The sequence below is a fragment of the Harpia harpyja genome, chromosome 3 (assembly GCF_026419915.1).
Source record: "Harpia harpyja isolate bHarHar1 chromosome 3, bHarHar1 primary haplotype, whole genome shotgun sequence".
NCBI classification, from domain to species: Eukaryota; Metazoa; Chordata; class Aves; order Accipitriformes; family Accipitridae; genus Harpia; species Harpia harpyja.
In genome coordinates, this window is record NC_068942.1 from 22,085,278 (window position 1) to 22,106,619 (window position 21,342).

The 21,342-nt window shown below is 38.4% G+C and overlaps 1 protein-coding gene across 2 annotated transcripts in view; it reads left to right on the plus strand.

Annotated features, from left to right (window-relative positions):
- The window catches only part of ME1 (malic enzyme 1), a 191,920-nt gene that overhangs the window by 27,768 nt on the left and 142,810 nt on the right, over positions 1-21,342 (plus strand). The window contains exon 1 of one of the 2 annotated variants that reach the window (XM_052781630.1): positions 10,799-10,885. The exons of the other annotated variant lie outside the window; for it this stretch is intronic. Coding sequence (XP_052637590.1) covers positions 10,853-10,885 — 33 coding nt within the window. The 5' untranslated portion in view covers positions 10,799-10,852. Of the gene's footprint in view, positions 1-10,798; positions 10,886-21,342 lie in introns of those variants that run through there. 2 annotated transcript variants of the gene reach the window in all.

Here is a 21,342-nt window from a genome sequence, read left to right on the forward strand (position 1 = left end):
TGTGTGAAAAGATACCTAATTGTCTAGATAGAGGTTTTGCTTTAATGGGTTAGAAAGTATGCTGAAATCTTTGAGATTTTCTTGGGGGACTTCTGCCAATGCTGTGTATTTTCATGGAATGTTCATCAGAAACAAACAAACAAACAAAGTTTTATTTCTGAAAGACAGTGAATTTCTTATAATGTAGAATTCCTCTTAGAAGGAGGTGAGTTGACTGGTTTTTGGTTTTGAATAAGCAGTTTTCCTTAACAGTGTAACTGATAGCAAAGAATGAGGCATTCAAACTTGACACAGCTGTGAGTACGACATCCACTGGGAAAGAAAATGGGAAGAAGGACAGAGCTTTGCAAGCCCAGCCAAGAGGTTCTTCAGACCTACTTTTAGGTAACAGATCTTAAACTTGGCTGTCACTGACACTTCAGAAATGACAGACATTAGATACCATAGTATCATAGGCAATAACCCAAACAAAAGCTTTGGGACTTAGTTGCTTTTACTTTAAAATTGCATTTTCCTTTTGTTGGTTGTACTAGAAGATGTTTTTTCTTTGGCAAATTGTATAGTCTGTGGAGGAAGTTACCTAGTTAGTCAAGAATATGTCTGTATGTGTAACAGGATAAATGTAGATTCTGTGCACACAAATCCAGAATTTTCTAATTATCTGTGTTTATTGGAGTTGCATATGTACCTTTCACAACTTGTGTCCTACTTTAGAATATAAAAGGTTAGAAACCTCTAAATGCTGCTCAGCTCATTCTCCCACATGTGGGAGAAATTAGAGTATCTAGTAGGGGTTTTTTTATTGTTTTCTATAGTACTACTAATAATAGACTTGTTTAAGCCCTTAAACAAAAGCATTCATTTTGCAGAGGACTAGTAAATAGTTCTGGTTCAACACAGTAATTTAAAGATTCCAGCTTTAAAAACTTGCCAAGCTGGGAGATGCTTTCCCAGTGGATGATGTGTTTTGGGTACGTGCTTTGTTTGAGGGACCCTTGTATTCCCCTCTAAGTGTGAGATTTGAAATTCCCTCTGAAAGCCAACTGGGATTCAGGATTCATCCTTGTGAACTGCAGTGGGATAGTACAACACATGAGAATTTTTTCTGCGGTGCCTTTTCAGAAAGTAGTTGCTTTTCCCATGCTGATAAATCAGGGATGCTGCTCTCGGGCCTGGAGTCAGTAGATGTGCTTCGTGCTGCCCAGTGGAAGGGGGCGTGTGTCATTAAATTGTTGTTTCAGTTCCTTGTGATGGAGAGTCAGCCTGGAAGGGTGAACACAGGTGTAAAATGAAAGTTGTACACAGATACTTGTTCTGTCAAGATATGTGACAAAAGTTTGGAGATGGTGATACTGGTGAACTTAGAGCTTAGATCATGATTACTAGATGGGAACAAGTAACTTGGCCAAGCCAATAATTCCAGTACTAGTGAATGTCCATAATTGCTATAAGCGCTCATTCACCAGGTTATAGTTTTTCAGCGCTGCTGGAGAGCCCTCCCTCACTCTCCAATGCAGTGCCTGTCCCCTGTGCTGTTGAGGCTGCCCACCCCTGCTTGGGAAAGGAAATGTTAATCTTTTGCAGTGTGATTTAAGCTTTCCATCCAGGCATAATTAGGAGCAAACAGCAAAGTAAGGTGCTTTGTCCACGTGTTGTGTGTGAAGCAGGTTGCAGCAGCCCAAAGCTCTTCTGGCACAATTACTTGCAGCAGCTATTTTTTCATTCTTGTATTCTTCTGAGCTCAGTTTCTTCAGCCTTCACATTTGCATTCTTGCCTGTTCCCTGATCTTAAGTGTTTCCACGCACAGGTTGGACTTGCTCTGTGTTGCCCATGACTCCTACCTTTGAGCTCTCTTTCAGTTATCCATAGAAAATAAATCCTGTTACTGTTTCACTTGCTTAGCTGGCTTTTCATTCCTCATCTGCTTGGGCCTTCGGCTTAACTTTTCCATTGCCCTTGCTTTCAGTCACAACATTTCAGTTCTGCACTCTTTCTCTGCTTTCTGTTGGGGTCTTTCAGCAGCTCCCAGCAACTCCTTATTGTGCCTTTCCTGTTTTTACTTGTTTCTTAAAAAGTCAGCTACTTCTTTTGGCTGCTGCGAGAGGCAGATAGGCATAACTAAATTGGGTCTGTGTCCCCAGGAAAGCTACTGACTTTGCAGTATTAAAGCTTGCTTCCTGTGAGCAGTGAGAAGTGGTTTTTTTACTATAAGGAAACCAGTTTTTCTCATGAATCTTGTAAACGGATCCTAAAGTTCAGTCTGTGTAAATCACATGTCCTACTAGAAAAATAAGCTGTTGCTGGAAAATTTTGCATATTATAGCTTAGACATATGGTCTTATTTTGAGTGCCAGTACTGATGAGAGAAATCTGTTCAAGGATTGCTTTGCTATGCTGAGAGGCTTAAAACTGATGCTTCTGTACAACACCAGAACCTACTTTTGAGACGAGCCCTTTTGGAGAAGGAGAGCCAGACTAGTCCCTCTCAAAACCAACCATGCTGCTTTGAAAGATTGCCACTTCCTCTTCATGCAGCAAGCAGTGGAAACATTTGGCAAAACAGTCAAGGCCAATAGTGAAATAACAAAAGATTATTAGATTGCCATCAAGCTCTGGGTACCTGGTCATCAGGAGTGATTGTGAACATCTGAAGGCTCCTATGCCTTCATGTGAAGTGATCTGAATAGTGTCTGGCGGTATTACTACAGTATAGGTAGTCAAGGTACAGACAACCACTGTGAATGTGGTCCACACTTCCATTTAAAGTTTCTACAATAAGCTGTATAAAACCCCCAAAAGGCAGTTTGAGTGACTGAAGCTAAAGAGCAGGTATTTGTGCTCTTTGAAACACTTTTGGTTCAATTTGTTTTGCTGTTTGGAGAAAATAAGTATGTGTGTTTTGTTTATTTTTTCCAGCCTTTTCACTGTGATCCTTTAATCTTTTAGAGAAGAAGCTTGACACTCAGAAAAGGAAAATTTTGCCTTGATGTCAAAATGTGTCTATGTTGGTTTTTTTTGTTTCCGTTTGTTTTCTTATCTCCCTATTTCTTGCCCTTGAAGACAGTGCAGATCCTTAACACACTCATGTGGGAGTTCCCATAATAGTGTGTGACAAATATGTTTTAAGATTATCTACTGCCAGATTAGAAATAAGATATACTCTCAAATATGTGTAGAAATAGTAAAACTAATAAAATCCTCAGTAATGGCTTCAGCTACGTTGTGTGCACTAGATGAACTAGAAGTACAGTGTACTTTTGTACAATGCTTTCCTTTTCTTCACCAGCTGGTCTTCTAACCATCGGGTACCTTGTGAGCATTAAACTTCCTTTAAGAAGAACAGCAAAGAAGGGGCTGCACTTTTCATGTCAAACAACCAAACCCCCAAAAGTTTTGCATAACAATGTCCAGAAAGGTAATGCTCCCCAAAGAAGGCTTTCCCTTGGGTGTTCACGGAGGTTAAGGCTAGAAGTGATGCTTGCTCAGGTCCTGTGGATCCACTGTGTCATGGATTTCAGCTAGGACTTTGGTGGAGAGGATTGCTTTTTTTATATAGCCCTTATTATTTGTGGGCCTTTTTGCATGTTTCCGTCTTCTTTAATGAGTAATGAGAATACGCCATTTGAAATTTAGGAATTAATAAAATAAGTTTAGTGTGCTAATTTGTAATGTGGAAGTTAATAAATAGAACACAAATGTCTTTCTGAGTTGGTTTCTTTACTGTATTTTTTGTTCAGTTTTGCTTGAAAGGGACTTAATTTTGGTGTTACTGGTCTGGTTCACATTACTGGGGATTGTTGAGATGTTTCAAGAAGTGGACAGACTTTTTTTGTAGTTAACTGGCTATGAAAATGATGAAAATTGATGATCCTTCATCTTTCTTAGCCTGAGTAGATCTCTCTCAGTTGCCTGAAATATGTTGCAAATAGGTATCTTAAGCTTAAGGATCCCATGTAGGACTTAAACCCCTGTTAGGAGTATTTCCTTACCTCTGTCACACTCTTATACTTTGCCTTCATTGCATAAATGGTGGTGGTTTTTTTGGAAATGTCTTAGCTTTTAGCCTGAAAATGTTTTGGTTTTCCAGTTTATCTCAAAGTACTTCCTCTTCTGTATCGTCAATTGCTCCGTACTATCTTGCGTAGACACTGTGTTATGGGTCTGCTAGCTCAGTGTGTCCAGAACAACCTTACATTGAGGACTGTGGTTAATGCCCCCTCCAGATTCAACAGGTTTAAACAAGATATTTGTTCTCATTTTGTACAAGTAATGGATCTGGCATGATAGTTTCTGTCAGGAAAAGTGGCAGTTATGTAGCTAGAAAAAGCTTTTAATAGGGCTGCATAACTAGATACTAGAAGATGTGAAAGCTGGAAACAGAGGGGCGACATTTCCTTCAGGTTCAATCAACTATGCTTGTGTTTAATGCCAGGATATGTTTTTCAATGTCAGCATAGGAAATGGTTTTCTTAAGATAATTTTTTTTTCTGTTTTGTTTTTGTTTTCATGTTGTTTTAGGCTTGAGCTTCTGTGAGTGGCACAGATGGATGTAAGGCGAGTAAATCCCTGGTTTGCTTTGAAAACAGTAACAACTTGAAAAGAATCGGGTCTGCTAGGAGGGGATTCTTGGCATTTTTTCACCTTCACAAATTTTCTGTCTTTCAGGTAGAACTCTTGAGTGCCTGATAGCAAATTCAGATGTTTTTATATTGGCTGGTTTCCTTAAATACCATTCAGATTTTATTTCCATAATGTTCACTTCTCTTTAATCTAGTATTTGCTTTGATGAATCTAGCTCTTTTGGAGAGCAGTCAAATAAAAAGAAAAGTGATATACCCTATTTTATCACAGCTTTTTCCATGATTTATTTCAGTCTGATCTTTCCCATTCAGATTCTAAGCAGATACAATTGACATACAGGTTGTATTTTGGCAAAAGCAGAGCTGTATGAATCTATCAGGTACAGCAGTTTTAAATGGAATTATTCTGTCATCAGTAGAAATCTTCCTTCAATCACCTAACTTTTTCCACACTCTGGAAGGCTGTTGCATAACTTTGCTTTCTCTCTATAACTGGTTAAATGATAGTTTTAGATAACAAAATCGAACTCACACTAAGATTTTGGGCTCACTGTATCTTATTTTTCCTGTTGAGTTTGTTTTAAGGGTTTGCCTTTTTAGTCATTCCAGTCCTTGATGTTTTTCCTCACATCTTAACTAAATGGATAGAACAAACCAAAATCAATATTTAGTCTCTCTAGCAAAGTTCAGATAAGCTTATAATTTTCAGGAAGATGTATAAATATTAAGTGTATGACAAAGTTATGTGCACTCTTCTATCCCTTGGCTGCTATTTCTGATGCTGTGATAATCTTTGCCTGTGTTTCGAGTAATGAGAGTGCCTACTGATGGCTCCTCTGAGTGTTTAAGAACTCAAAATGGAGAAACAGACCCTGACGTGAAACAAGTGCTTCATTGCTATGTACTTAGCAAAACTGACAGATGATGTATGTAAAGAATACTATCGAATATATGTACGTTCTTTCACTAGAAAGAATTTCTTGCTTTGAAACAGGATTGTTTCATTTGTGAATGGTTTGATTTTTGCATGGTCAGAATCCTGTGAGGCCCTTGATGATGCACCTTTTCTGAGGTGTTAGGAATGGTCCATTATCTGAAGATATGTTTTTTTCATAATATTTGAGTTCTTGACTATAATAGCCATCTGCTTTTATACTTATACTATATTCCACTTAGTAAAGGAAAAAGAGTGGTAGGATAGCCCCCCAAATTTCATAAAGCTCTCAAGGATTCAATATTTGGCAAAGGTTTGCAGTGTAGGGTTTTCTTGCATTAAAAACATTCGCAATTAATATCCACATAGATTTCTTTTCTACATTCTTGAATAGCCATCTGACGTAGTCTGGAAAATAAGGGTTGAGGCCATGGAAATTAAAAGAGAATTTAGGTAATATAAGTCTGTGTAGCATAGTTTATCAGATAGTAAAGTATAATGACCTAGTAATATAATCTTTTACCATATCTTTTATTAATTCTATATTTTGCCAATTGAGTTGTTTAACATTTCTACTTATTTAATGAAGAAAGCAGTGCAATTTATTGTTTGCAGTTATTGGTTATGTGATACTACCTTTAAGAAGACAGAAATTAATGGCTGCACAAAGCTGATCCAAAAATAGCGGGTTAGATTGTAAGCCCAGAGTTTGTTCTGCAGGTTGCAAGCCCTGGCTGGTTGCTTGGACTTAGGATGTCAGGGTAGTGTAAGTCAACTGTAATAGTAGAGTGGTTCGCTACTACAGCTGCATACTATATATTTAATCTCCTACATTCTTTCTAAGATTATTCAGTGTATCATCATACGCTTGTCTCTCATTTCTGTATGTCTTAATTACAACAAGTTTTGTTTCTCTTTTCACAGTTACAATACAAATCTGTTTTCAGCTGGGGAGGCCTGAGAAAGAGGGAGGAAAAAGTTGCTTTTCAGAACAGCAGGCAGCATCAATAAATTCTGGGGACACTGAATGGGGAAGCAAAAGATTGGTGATTACAGTTTCAAGGAAAGGTCTGCAACTCTGCCTATGCACTTTTATTTTTTTGGGGGGTAGAAACTGCAATGTTCTTGATAGCCCTGTACATTTCCCAATACTGATAAGTACACATTGTCAGTAAGGGAAGTACATCTGTCTGTGGATGGTTCTTTTTGAGATTAGGGTACTTTTGTTACTCAAGAGCTATTCTCTCTTGTTCCTAGTCTGCAAGGCTGCACTGCTTGCTTACAATTTATTTGCTTTTTTAGGGTGATATTGTGCTGACGCTTACACCAGAAATCAGTTGTACGTACATTTTTTTTAGGTTTTGGTATTTGATGTTAGCTTTCCACATGCCTGTCACTGGAGCCAGCCATTTCTGCTAGTGAGTTGTATAGGCTGGATATGTCCAGGAGGCATGTTTCACATGAGGGGGAAGTTCCAGCAAGAAAACATCAGTGTTGCACCCAGTTCAGTCCAATTCAGTGCTGGTATTAGTAAAATAAGTCATCTGGATTATATAGAAAACAGATCTTACTTTGAGAGTCTGGGTACCAGTTTGATGAGACTTTATAGAAATCTTGATTACAAAATATGTATGTGGATAATAAAAGTGAAACATGCATTGGCACTACACAATATTTTTGTTGCATGAATAAATCAGTTTAAAGAAAAGCTGACTGCTATAAGTAGGAATTTGGGGCTGGATATGTTGGGAAGGTTCTTAGCTGAGTCTTGGTCTGTTGTTGACTAGAAATAATGTAGGCTGGGGTTCAGTTTACAGATCAAGACATTTAAACTTTGGTATCTGAATAGGAACTTAGATACTTAGTCACACTGTAGATTATAAAGACATTTCAGATACTTTAAGGTATTTGAGAAGTCTTCATGGAGCTGACACACATGACACAGGACCTGTGTTTCTGGAGTGGTGGCAGGAGGCCAAACAGGATACCCTTGTGGGTACCCTTGTGTTGAGGCACTGTTCCCTAGATGTCTATACCTCAGAGTGAGCTAAATCAGAGTAGTTAGGCGCAATTGATTTTTATTGCCTCAATTTCCTTTGACTATAATGGATGGGAGCTTTGATACCTTAGATGTACTGTAGACACCTCAATTTAGTGTCTGAATCTGGGAGCTGAATCTTGCTCTTAACATTGGTACCATCAGTTATGTGGAACGAAACTGTTAGAAATGTTGGCTTATTCTTGTAACTCTGAAAACTTATGTCTATGACCATGACAGGATAGTTGAGTTATCTAGATTGTACCTGCTTGACTAGTGCCTTTTATTACAGCTAAATGTAAACCATATATCTGAAAGCTCAAGGGGACACAGAAATTCAGGGAATCGTCTCTAAAAGCTCCATTTTGAGGTGATGGCAAAGGAAGTAGTTATCATCCCTGGAGGCTGAAGAACACAGGATAGAAAGTACTAGGGTTATTTGTAAACAAAATGCCAGTGAGGACATTACCAGAAAATAAAGTCTTCTGTTGCCATCTGTTGTCTTCTGTTCTGTCTTCTATTGGAATGGATTTTGTTCTCCCAACTTCAAGCATATGCATAATTTCATTCACATGAACAATTACATTAATAGGAATAGGAAGGACTTGCTTATGTACAGATGAGAGTGTCTGTAAGTCCGTATAAAAACCACACTGGATAACCTTAAAGAAAAGCTAGATGTCTTGTATTTGTTCCACTCATTTACTTCTTGTTGTGTTCAATTTCTTGCTTTAAGTGTTAAAAATAAGGCATCAATTCCCTGGAATGCTCAATGAACTTTTAACAGATATAACGGTATGTTTTGATATGATATTTAAGATTTTACAAGTGTACTGCATTACGTGATAGGCAAGAGCCTTATAGCTTCAAAAAGTGAGAATTATCTGAAATTAAGGTATTTAAATAGACACGTCTGCATTTATTCTAGGTGTCTAAACTCCCATATGGTCAAAGGGGTTAATGACAAACACCTAATTGCTGGTCAGCTGAAAGTCTGAGAACAGATCTAATCAGTGCAGTCAACAGCACAGCAAGTGAGGTATAGATATATCTGTGTAGACCACTAAATTTAGACACAAAACTCAAAATTTCTCCCACTGCAAAATGTAAATTTGAATAGTTACATTCTACTATGGCCAGAATTGTGTTTTTCTGATAATGTTGGGATGGAACTGCCTTCTCAAATAAACCACACATTGAAGAAAGAGGAGGAAGACGATGGTTGCTTAGCTTAAATGGCCCATTACAAAGTCAGACATCTCTTCACTTACTAGTGTGTGATGTAATCATAAGGCAGTCTAAATTCTTGAGCAGTTAATAAACTTTATATGTAATGCTCTTGTATTGAAGAGCAAAATGTGTAATCATCTCTCATTTTCTATCTGAGAAGAGAAAGACCAGTTAGCTTCTTTTTAATTTAGCTTATTAGGAAGCAGGTAAAAAGAGCTAAAATGGGCAATATCCCACAAAAGGGCTGTGTTACTTCTTAATTTGATATTGTTTATGATTCTTACCATTTGTGTTGTCCTGGCTGACTCAGCCTTCTTCTACACCACCTCTGTGCTTCCCAGTTCATCCCAGTCCCATTTGTGGAGCTGGAAGGGGAGGGGTGCTGCTTGCCTAGCGTCTCTGCTCAGACACTGGGGAGTGGGAAGTTCAGGAGAGCATGCAACAATTCCAATCTGGTCCCAGCCAGAGGTATTTCTTTTTAAGGTAATACTGAAGAAATGAAATGAATTGCACCTCAATCATAGTCACAAGAGAAAATAAAGAGTTCAGCTGTGCTGTATTTCTGTAGCATGATAGTTTTCTTGAGCCCAGTTCATTGAACTGCATTATTTTGATGCTAATCAAGGCATTGAAAAATCAAGTAAGGAAAATAAATATATGGGCAAGATTGTCTCATTAAAGATACCTTTCTGTCAAAGGCATGTAGCAGCTACTTCTGAGTAGTTCTTCTATTTCAACGTGCAAATCTAAATTCAGGTTTGACCAAGAAACATATAGCAGATGTTGGTGGGATATTCTGATGTACCATATGCCACCATGCTCTTGCAAAAATTCATGGTACATTAAATAAAGATACTAACTTGGGTTAAAAGCTGACATACTGGAAACAAATCCTACCAAACCCCAGAATTTTAAAACACAAAACCTTTTTTTCATATACCACCAAAGAAAATTAAGTATTTCTGTTAATTCTTACAGTGACACTTATACAGAGCAGAATTACAGCTGAACCCCCAGGTTAACATCTTCTTAAGGAAATGCTGTATGGTCACCTGATAATAGATGGGCCTTTGTCCTAAAGCATGTTCAATTATTTATTTATTTTTTAAAGGGATGTAAAAAGAGTAATAAGCCATTCGTATGCACAACTTTAAATGCTTTCTTTGTGATTAAAGAAGAGAATCTGTTGCTAACCACTGGTCAGCTTACTCAAAGTCATAAGTTGGCAATTTTTCTTTGTCACTTTGTTCAAGATAACATGAATTTTCAGTGACTTTTCAGCAAGAAGGAAAGGACTCTTACTTACAAGAGAATGTTGCAGGTAGGATACTTATTGTTATAGCAAAAATGGAACAAATATCTACCTGCTGGATAGCAGTTAAGGCTGTGCTTATAGATCAGGTGTATTCAGAGTGTAAATTTTGCATGTTGCTTTAGTTTGGTTTTAATGTACTGCTGAATTCTGAGAACAAATACCAAGGTTGGATGAGGCAAGCTCCCCAAACAAAGGCTTTGGATAGGCTTTGCTGTTTTCACATATACATGTATTGCCAGCTCTTAGACTGAGATGATAAAAGGAAAAGTAAGTTGCGATCTGCAGAATGGGAAATGATCGATAGGTATGCAATATATGCTATGACTGCGTGTGACCAACAGACTTACAGGTGATAGACTGTGGTAATAGAAATCCTGGGTTACCTATGACAACGGAAGGTATTCATCTCGTGCATTTAGTCCGAAGTCGTTTACATTACTTTATAGTCCAAAAAAGAGAAAGGGCTACCTCCTAGAGTCCCACTCAGTCTTCCTCCATGGTCTGTGGAGGGTGGCCAGAGGACTAATTTCGAGTAGGCATGTAACTTTTAGACACAGTGAAACAGTATGCTACCCATGAGTAATCTGATAATCTATGTGCCTGGTGTCAGCATGTTTCAGTGCCCTCGGCTCTCAGGTCAGATCTTTGTAGTTCATCAGGCTGGCCAGTCCCTGTCACCACATCGATGCAATAGGGAGAATCCTCCCAAGCTGATGATGCTGGTACTGTCGCAGGTGTGGAAGGAGCTGTTCCAATGCGGTCATCTTTCAACTTGAGGACCATGCAGGTAGGAGCAGCTGTGGGTCAAGGAACAGCACTTACCCAGGGAGAAACTGGAAGGGAAGGAAAACATGATGTCAGGCATCTGTCTGTCAGCAATGGCAAGCCAAGTAGGCACTTAGCAGCTTGCTCATCAGCAGAAAGATTCACTTCTTTTTGAGTTGCCATAATTAGGAAGATGCTTAAAAATACTATTTTAAGATAAGCTAATCAGTGTGGAAAGCTTTTTTTTTTTTTAATTGCCCACTAAAAAAATATCAGGTCTGCACCTTCATTGCAGTAGTTCTGCAGAAACATGCCTTCTGCCATTTCTTTCTGTGCTTGCATCCTTTTGTGTTGCATTATTTTAGGCTGTTTCTTTAGATTTCATTTATACCATTGTAGTACTAGAAGCAAAGACCATAGTATTGAGATTGGCTTCTGCCTTCCTCTAAGCAACTCTGTGTTATAGTATTTAAAATATTTATTTGTGTTAATTATTTATCATTCTAGTGAAGAGAAATCGGTTGCTTAGTCCTATCAGAAGCCCAGAATACAGAAGTCGGTAATCTGTTTAGTCTGAAAGGCAACAATAAAATCTGTTAAGCGTATCAGGTTTATCACATCCCCTCAGGATTTCAGGGCTTACTAACCTGTACTTGGTTAAGTACTTATTTTAGACAGATGGAATTTTTGGCAGTCACAGAAATTCCTCTTCTACCTACATGGAAATCGTGACTGACTCAAATAATATCTGATTTTGTAAATGTAAATATTGCATACTGGAGACTGCGTACTTGGAGACTGTACTTTATTTGTAAAATTATTACAATTAGCTTTTATTTGGCATTTTATTTGGAATCATTCTGGCTAGCAATATATTTCACATCAGCTGATATTATGCTTATCTAAATTCCCTTCATAAATAGAGGTTCCATGTTAGTTATTCCACTGAGAGCATCGCAGGCATCCTTGATTAGAGTTATACCAGTACTGACTCACAGCATCTACTATACAAGTGAATTAATTTCTTAAGTAGAATTTCAGATATGGTCTAGGAAAACTTAGTGACATCTTTATTTTTCAAAAATCACTATCATGCATCAAAGTTTTAATTCCTGTGCCTGTAAATTATGTATCTAAACATGCAACTGCACATTGATACATCTGTAGAATGCAAACAATATTGGCAAAGGCAGTAATTAACAGGATTAATTTTGTTACCGTGATTCATCCAGGGGATTAGACCTCTGAAGTGGCCTACAACCAGTGTTTTTAACCTATAGAATAGGTAGGCTATGTTGAAAATTGACGCCTGTCATAAGAACATGCTCAACAAGTTTGAAAGTGATGTTGTAAACTGCTGTTGTCTCTTTCCAGAATGGTTCCCATAGCCAGAGCTTTCCTAAGTAGGCATCTTTGAGGGTCAATACATCCCAAGGGAGTTTTACACTAATAAAAATGTCTCAGAAATAGCCAGGGGCAAAAAAAATCCTCAATATTTGTTCAGCTTCTTTGTCTCTACATCTTAAGCTATGTTTCATGCTGCTGTTTGGTCTTGTCTGCTAGCAGCAACCAAGAGAGCTGAGACAGGTCTCTACACTGGTGTGATGTCCTTGCTAGGGGATCGAGTCAGGGGAGACACAGATCGCAACCAATATTTGTTAGTAAGTCTCTTATTAATGTAGCTGTTATTACTAACAGAATCAAGGTGTTACTGTTAATAGCAGATAACTATGCCCACTGAGCCAGCTCACAGTTTGCTCATGCACACGTGTTCGTTGTAGCTCCCAGGTGGGAGCAGCGGGGAGAGCAGCCTCCCCCTTTGCTGCAAAGCAGAGGCTTGTACTGATGCACCTTCGAGCTGGGTGTTCAGAAAGTCCCTCAGGGCCCCTTGTTTCATCAGGTATCACGCTGCAGTCCTTGTCTGCAGGCAGCAGCCACCGCCTTTCTGGATGCTGTCCGAGTTGTGCAACTTGAGGGAAGTGTGTGCTGGGGACCTCACGCAGAGCTGGTGACTCTGGCTGTGATGAGTTTATCACTTCTCATGGAGTCAGCAGCACGACCAGTCTCTGGAGCTCTGCAGATCTTGGGAGACTTCACACGCTGCCTCTTGGCGGGCACAGTGTCACCTCCTGTGTCCTGGAAACTACTTTTCCATCCACGCACCTGGGGACCTATGGAGCACACACAAGCTCATGCCTGCTAAACTGCAGAATTGTTATTCTCACATGAAAAGTGAGAGGCTAGGCATCTCTACAGATCTTCTCTAACACAACTCTCCATGAGCATCTTAATAATTTGAGCTGCAGCTGCTGTAAGACATACAGGTCTGTGAGTTTGGGAGTTGGAGTGCTGCGTGTTTCTGTCCCCTTACATGTTGCACTTTGTAAATGATTTTATGGCTTTAAAATTACCTGAAATCTGCTTTTAAGACAACCAGCTCTGATTGAAAGCATACAAATGCAGCTCTAGCAATTTTGTGGTTGCTTTGAGATTGAAAATTCCTGTAACAATATGAAGGATTCAGGGTAAGATGATTTTTAATGGGACACGTGGATTGAGGAGTCAAAAGGACGATCGAGGCTTGACATAGCAGCCCACATACAGGCAACTAGTGCCCCTTGAGATACAGAGGAGTATTGTGCCTGGCTTTCACCTGTTGCTGTGCAAGTCTTCTATGCAGTCGATTTATACTTGATATCATTGCCATAATGAGCAATGCCGTGTTGATTTCTTCAATACCTTTGAGGCTCCCAGTTGACAGTAGGTGTTTATGCGTGCAAATCTGAATTTGGTCTATAGTCAATATAGTCACTGGAGCAATTTGGATTACTGACTGCAAGGTATCTATTCTAGGGTGAGCTGGATCTTTCTTTAGGCTTTTTATTTTAATCAATACTATATATCCTATTATTATCATGGGAGAATAGGTAACTAGATTGCATATGAACACCTAAATTTAGTGTCTAACTAGACTCAGTCCCATCCTACATTATACCACCACATGCAATATATTTTTGTATGTTATTATCTTGGTGACTTGTTTTTCTGTTCAGCTTGCTATTGTCTGCTGTTTGTGTAATACAGCCTTCACAAACTTAAGGTGAGGAGAGATTATGCAATGCAGAAAGATTTTACTGTGTATATGTATAATGAAACAAATATATACAAAAAGTTTCTTAAAATAGGTTTGCTTGCTTTCAGATAATTGTTTACAGTGGGTTAAAGGAAGATTGCTAAAATAAGAATGCTGTGATGTCTCATTTCTAATGTGCTGGTCTGAATCACGCTTGTATGCAATTATCATATCAGCTCACTGCAAGGCTGCCAAGCTGCCCACACGTTCCCATGATGAATTTGCCAAGAGAAGTCTGATCTCCTTCTGGCCATCTGCGTTTGTTTTGAGTCATAAGTCCCTCTGTGTGTTTATTAGCTACTGTATTTGTTTGTGCTTTACTTGTTGGAAGCTGGTTTTGACTTTTGTTTCAGTTTCCCCTGTTGACTTGACTTTTTAAGTTTGCTTTTGAAAATCCTATGGACTTAGAATTGGGCTGTGAATATACTTCGGGTCTCTCGGCTTTGCTGAAAACTGTAAAAAAACCGTGTGTTCAACAAGCTGCAGCAGATCTATCACGGCTCTAGAAAAACAACTTTGAAATTTTAAATGCCAAATGTCAGGATATAGTTGGTCCACTTAAGTATGTGTTAAAAAGCTGTGTTTAAAAAATATGCATAAAACAAAACCTGTGCCTTTTGGCATTTTATACCTGAAACTAGGACAGTTCCTTCTTTTCTTGTACGGTCAGTGCTGTGCCCAGCAACTATGGTATATTTTTTTCCATTTACCTTCATCATGCCTTGCAGTCTCACAAGTCCTGATGCATGCCTGTGCACAGAGGCTTATCAAAAGGAGCACAAGTGCTTTATCTAAACTGGGTTCTGCTGTTTACGCTTCACTGGTCCTTCTTTTCTGGCTTTCTCCTTCCTTGTCCCGGCCAGGGTAGTTACCTGTATGTGGCTGGCTTTTCGGACTCCAGTGCAGGCCTTTAGTAGCAGGATTCACTGCTGTTTTAGGGATCTCAGCTTGTAGGCCAAGGTGCCTGTGTGCTAGGTACTGTATAAAGGCAACAAAACCACAGTTCCTCTGCCAAAGAAGCTAATGGATTGTTAATCACCAGTTTGTATACTGATTTTTAAACCTTAATCCAAAATGCATAATCCAGATCTAACCAATGTGCCTCACTAAATGCCTAAATGGGGATCTGAGCATAGTTTTGGAGGAAAATAACTGTACTTTTTTGAAAGATGGCAGTTCTGTCTCACCAGTGACTTTTCTACGTGCAGTCTAGTAATACCTTGCATTACAAATGGTTACCAATCTTCTTTGCTTCGGAAAATTCATTGAGCTTTTTTCTGTGTGGGTTGCCGGAGGGTTGCAACAGAAAGTTTGTGTTTTCATCTTCAGTTTTCATTTCTTAACTCAATGCTACACATTACAAACTGTAATTGTAATTGTCATCTCTCTCCCTTGTCTTCATGAGTACCATTTAAAAGGATTATTTTTTTTTCCTCTAAAATTTTAATAAACCCAATTTTTTTTAATGAAAAATGGATTCTGCTATTCAAGCCCTTCTTTTGCATATAGTTTTTACAACAAATCATTCCTAAGAAGAAACGTGGAGCTCTAGTTAATGTAAATTGACAGTTTGTGGGGCTATTTTTTCTCAGGTCCAAAAGAAGACATCTGATGACAGAAAATGGTGTGTGAATTTGCACCATTAAAAAAATTACTCCCTCTCCTTACCTACAGGGGTACTTTGTGTGACTAGTCTGGCCTAAAGCGCTGGTTGCAGAAGAGATGTTCATCTAAATAGCTGCATTAGTTGCCTGTGCTTGTAATATTTTTTGGCAGTCGTGACAAGAATGGGTAGAGAAACTAGCACTAACATCTTCAGCCATATGTGGTGCTCCAACCCCAATGCCTTGCCATGAACCACGTTTGTTTTCAGCAGAATGAGTTTATTACACAGCGTGTGCTCAGATCAGTTATTCTATTTCCTGAGGTATTGTGCCTTGAAATGAGTGTTGGACATGGAGTATTTAGAGTATTTATCTGTTTTTTCTGAAGTCATATTCAGATAATAAAAATGCAAAATGGAGGGGAAATGCATGTAAAATTATTATATTTTTGTCTGTTTGTAAGGTGATTTTTTAAAAATACAAATCATATATCTCAAAGGGATTTGCAGATCATTAAACTCTTAAATGTAGCTTAAAATATGTGAAAATTCATGTGTGCCATATTTTTATAGAAATTTTATAAAAAATTTTCTTGAACATGTAAAATTTTGCAGGGTTGTGGTTTGGTTTTTTGGGTTTTTTTTTTTTGTTTTAAATATTCTTCTCTTAAAGGGGCTTATGATATTTAGGTGCCTGAAACTGTTTTCATGTAGCTCATACCTAGCAGGACTATACATACGTTTTGTTGCTTCCTCAGCCTAAGTTTTACATAAAACACAGCAAAAGAAAATTGTTTTATTAATTTTGACTTGTATTCCTCCTTAACAGTACTAGAGCAGTATAAGAAGCCAAAATTACTGAAGGCAAAAGCTTGACCTGCAAAAGAGTTGCTTGCAAACAGTTACACATACCAAAGATAGTGTTTTCATAAGGACTGCATCTAGTTCTGCAGCTGAATTTCTCCTGGAGATGATCTTGTGCATAAAGTGGTGTGAGCAGTATGGGATGATGTGTGACTGGCAACTTGTAGTGATGACACTGATTTTTCATTTGGGACATCTTGGGGAAAAAACTCTTCACCAGTAACTGGAGGTTTTCGGTCTTTCAGCCAAAAGCATTTGTCTTGTTTGCATTTCCTCTGTTTTTTTTTTTTTTTTTTTAAGAATATGGAATTGCAGGGTTCTGTAAGTCCATTTGTTCAAAGAATTGATTCAGATCTTGAGCAGACTTGTATTTCAGGCAGCTGTGGGATTTTCTCAGAGCTTTGTCTGGCAGAGTACTCCCCAGCCTCTTTTACTCTGCTCAGGGTTACCGACCGCTGCGGAGGGAGGCTGCAAGAGGTGGCGTAGAGCCAGCTGTCCTCCTTCCAGCCATGGTAGCCAATGTTGTGCGTATCTGAGTCCCTCAGATCTGGGTGGTTTGTTCATAGTATCACTGAAATTGGTTCACTGCACTTTTATGATTTAGATGTACAGAATGAGTTTTTTAGTGGAGAGGTATTTACTTTTTGATGGACTCTGAGACAATGGAGAACCTACTTGTCTGTTGTCCCCAAAATACTTTAGAGACTGTGATTTTTCTCTAGTAGTGTCTTAGATCAGCAATCCAGAGATTTCTTTCTTGTAGAATAGATAGGACTCCTAGATATACTTCCTTGCTACACCTTTTTACCTTCCTCTTCATTTCTTCCTTCCCCCCTTCCAGATCCAGTCAGCTCAAATATACCTGCAGGTACTTGAGTTTGGATGTTGGTGTTGGTGGTTGTCTCCTGAGTCCCAGGGATGACACAAAGTCTTACGGGCCTTGATCTTCTCCTACCGGAGACTAAGGAAAGAGTCACTGAGTCAGAGAACCTTGGATGTGGACATGGTTTCCTCTTCTAAGCCAGCCTCCTGCATGCTCTCAAGATAATAGCTTTATGGCATACCTGCAGTGAGGCCAACAGAAGGAAATAAGCTTTTTTCTAAAAGAGTAGGAGTTTCTAAAAATGGAAATTTTGGCCTACTAGAACAAAAGAGGGCTAGGTCCCGAAAGAAATTGAAGGAGGATTGCTGCAATGAATACTGTTTGGAGATGTTCTGGCTACCCTTTAGTGAAGCTGAATCTCATGAGCACGTAGACAGGATGCACACATGACTTTAGTGCACTCTCTTTTCCTTGAGAAGTTTATATAAACTTAGCAATTGGATGAGCTTCAGATATGCTGCCTGAACAAAAACTGTGTCAATGCAATCTAATTTGTATTATTAAGAGATAAGACTTGTCTCTGCTGACTGTGAACAGAGGCTGAGACAGCTTTTGAAATATTTTGAATGTGCTCTGTCTTCTCAAGCACTGCTTGAGAATTCAGTCAAAAGCCAGTGCAAAAAGCTATCTGATGCAAGATGATGTTGTGCTGTTTATTCTGTTTTATGGCTTTTCAGTACTGCAACTGAACAAGAGAATTGTATATGTAACTCCACTAAAACAACCTTGTAGTTGAGGGGTTTGGGAGGGAAAAGAGAGAAGATGGGCAGAGGATGTATAGTTAGAGCTGGGCTGATAAACTGATAGAGATTAAATAATGAAAGAATACTGAGCAATGTGCAGTAATAGAAATCGCTGCTACAATTACAAAACTTCACAACACTACAAATGGACAGACAAATTCAAAATTAAATGTATTTGAATGAGTTGAACTTCTCGAAAATGAAAACCAAAAAGCCAGACTCAGAGAGCTTTCTGTACAACTGAGAATACAAGAGGGCATTTGTGTCAAAGGAGCAATAAAAAACCCCAACCCAACAGTTCCGCCAGAAGGTTTGTGAGAAAGAAAGATAATGAGGTGGCTGAAGAACAACTTAGTTTTACCAAAACCAGAGCATATAAAGAAGCATATGAAACCCAACCCTCGAAGAACTACAAACTCTGAGCTGGAAGGCTTAATAACAGCTATACTTTGCATCTCTCTGATGTATATGTTATCTTTTGAATGCATAAAGCAGTGAATAAGTGAAAACAAATTAAGCAAAGGTTAATACTTATGGTTGCAGTCTCTTGCTCTTGTGCTGCTTTTAGATTGTCACGTGTTGTTCTTCTTGGACAATTTATTTGTAATACAGAATGCAAAATAAAAATGTCCGTATCTTTTATCATAGTTGGAGTGCACTTTAGATGCTGAAAGTCTGTCCCACCCAGGTGTGCACAAAATGCGGCTCTCAGGAAGAGAAAGGAGTGTGTACACCAATCTGGACCTAGAGCCCTCTCTGCTGGATGGCTGGGAAACAACACTTCAAACAGGAAAAAATAAGATTTCTGATGTAGAAAAGAAAATCTGAGAAGCTAGTGCAAGAAATTTAGACATAAACCACAAAACTTATGTAGTTAAGCTCTTCCTATTATAAGCAGATGAAATAGCATACATTTATTGCATAATATGGCCTTCTCTTATTAAATCATCAGGCAAATTATTTTAATGATAATTCTTTTCTTTTGAGCATATACGGTGTCTGAGGGGAAAAAAGGAACTAACATTCCATCTTAGAAATTTGAAAAATTCATTATATCTGTGCCAAAGAAGAGTATGCAAGTAAAGAATTTAAAAACCATATATAGCATAGGAGGTGTAAATGGGTGCTGTACTAATGCCCAAAAGAAATTAGCACTTACTGTAGGACCTTTAGCAATATGTGGAAAATACACTATTCCAAGACAAAGTATTTTTTTAAAAAGGCACTTGGCAAGATGTATCAACTTTTCATGTGTCTGTTTTAAAATAAAATATATTTTCCAATAAGAGGGGAAACCCTATCAGAGTGATTAAAGTCCATATCTTATTCCTAAAGTGAAGGAAAACACAGACTTTTTGATTTTTTTTCTTTCAGAAAATTTTGACTAATAGAAACAGGGGAAAGGAGAGATGCAGAGAATAATTGGATTGCCACTTTATTGCCAGCACTGAGAGATCCAGTAAAACTATGCAGCTCCCTAAAGTCCAACCATTTGGAACTGATGCTGAAGTGTGTGTGCGTGTGAGCACCTATGCGCAGCTTTTATGTGCTTTTTTTTTAAAGCCAAAACCAGTCTACTGGAGATAAGAGAAATCGACTTTGAATAAACTCATGAGGAGCATTGATTCTCCCTTCTTCCATGGTCTTTCAAAATGTGATAGCAGCTGAAGACACTCCTGACATATCTGGCCACAGAAAATTCATGTAGGGACAAGAAAAAACAGGGTTTGTGTATGCTTTTGAAAGACTTTGAAATCTTGCGTGCATGCAAACCTATAGCAAAACAGTTATTGATGTTTATTAAATTTGGTTTCCCTCCATTTCTATGTGTGGGAGAAGCATGTTCTGGAAATGTTTGATGTTCTGTAAAGTGTTCATTATGAAATTTTTCTTTTCCTGTTTTTTTTTTTTTTGGGTCATCATTTCACTTAAGGGTAACAACTTGATTAATGGCATTTTAGTGCAGGTAGTCTGGTGGGGTTGCCTTAGGGTTTTTTTTTTTTTCTACTTTTTTTCAAGCAACAATGATATAGCCACTTGAAAATTATTTAGATTAAAATTATGTAAGAAGTATAGAGTAGTAAGAGACAGGAAGATTTTATAGTATATTTTTGTTCTGTAAGAATAAGTCCTGTGAGGTTAGTATTTCTGGGTGGGGCGGAGGGGGGGAGGAAAGGTGGCAGCTGTCCAGGTAATCAAACTACCTGGTATGAATTTATCATGTTGTATCGCAACACTGTAGTGACACACACTAGATGTTGTGCGAAAGGCAGTAACGTCATTGTGTAAAGGACTGTGAATTTGTTCTCTTGAAAAGGCAAGAGTAGTGCAAATGTACACTGAAGGATGCCTTTTGTATTTGTGCTCTTGCTTTACCCAGTTTTTCCCATCATTTGTTGATCCAGCTAATTCTAATGGCAGCATGAACAAAGAAATTTTAAAAGTATATTTATAGAGGTAGTTGTGAAAGTATGTTAGTAGTATTTATTTTCCACAGGAGAGTAAATGCAGAAACATTACATTGCTTTTTTTTTCCTTTCATGTCTCCCAAGGTGTTTTCTCAAATATTTTTTTTCATAAGAAACAAAGTATATTGTAGATAGTTGTACAATAGGTGTAGAATATTAGGTAACTGTCTAATGGCTTGTTTATATATGTGTATATACACATGCACACATATATCTTCTTGGTAGGGTAATAAGTGCTATCTAACCTCTAGTACATTAACTTTTGAATACGTTTAAGCTACATGATAAGCATATTGCCAAGATTATAGACATTTTTGGTATTAACCTAAGAGAGACCTTAAAGACACTTGCAGGTCTGCCAGTACCGATTCTGGAGTGGAAGCAGTGCAGGCGTGATGCTAAAGGAGAGCTGTAACGTGTCTGTGGAGCCACCAACCAGTGGCTATAGTGTGAAACAAATGCATAGATTTCATATGTCATACATGGAAGAAACTCCTCTGACATTCCTTTTTATCCCCGAAAACTGTCAAAGGTCTGATCCTGTCCATCAGTCCTGCCTGGCTGTAGTTACCACAGCGAAGTAAAACTTCAGCAGTCAGAGTGCTTGGTACTAGTGTGCTAAATCCATGGTCCTGTTTCTGCTGTAAAGGCATCCTCTTTCTTCCAATAGCTTGGGTAACTTCTGCATATGTTTTAGACAGACAGACCTCATTAAAAAGCAGCTCTTTGGCAGTCTCTGCTAATCCACAAGCTGGATTCAAGTGTTAAGCATTCTGTGACTGTCC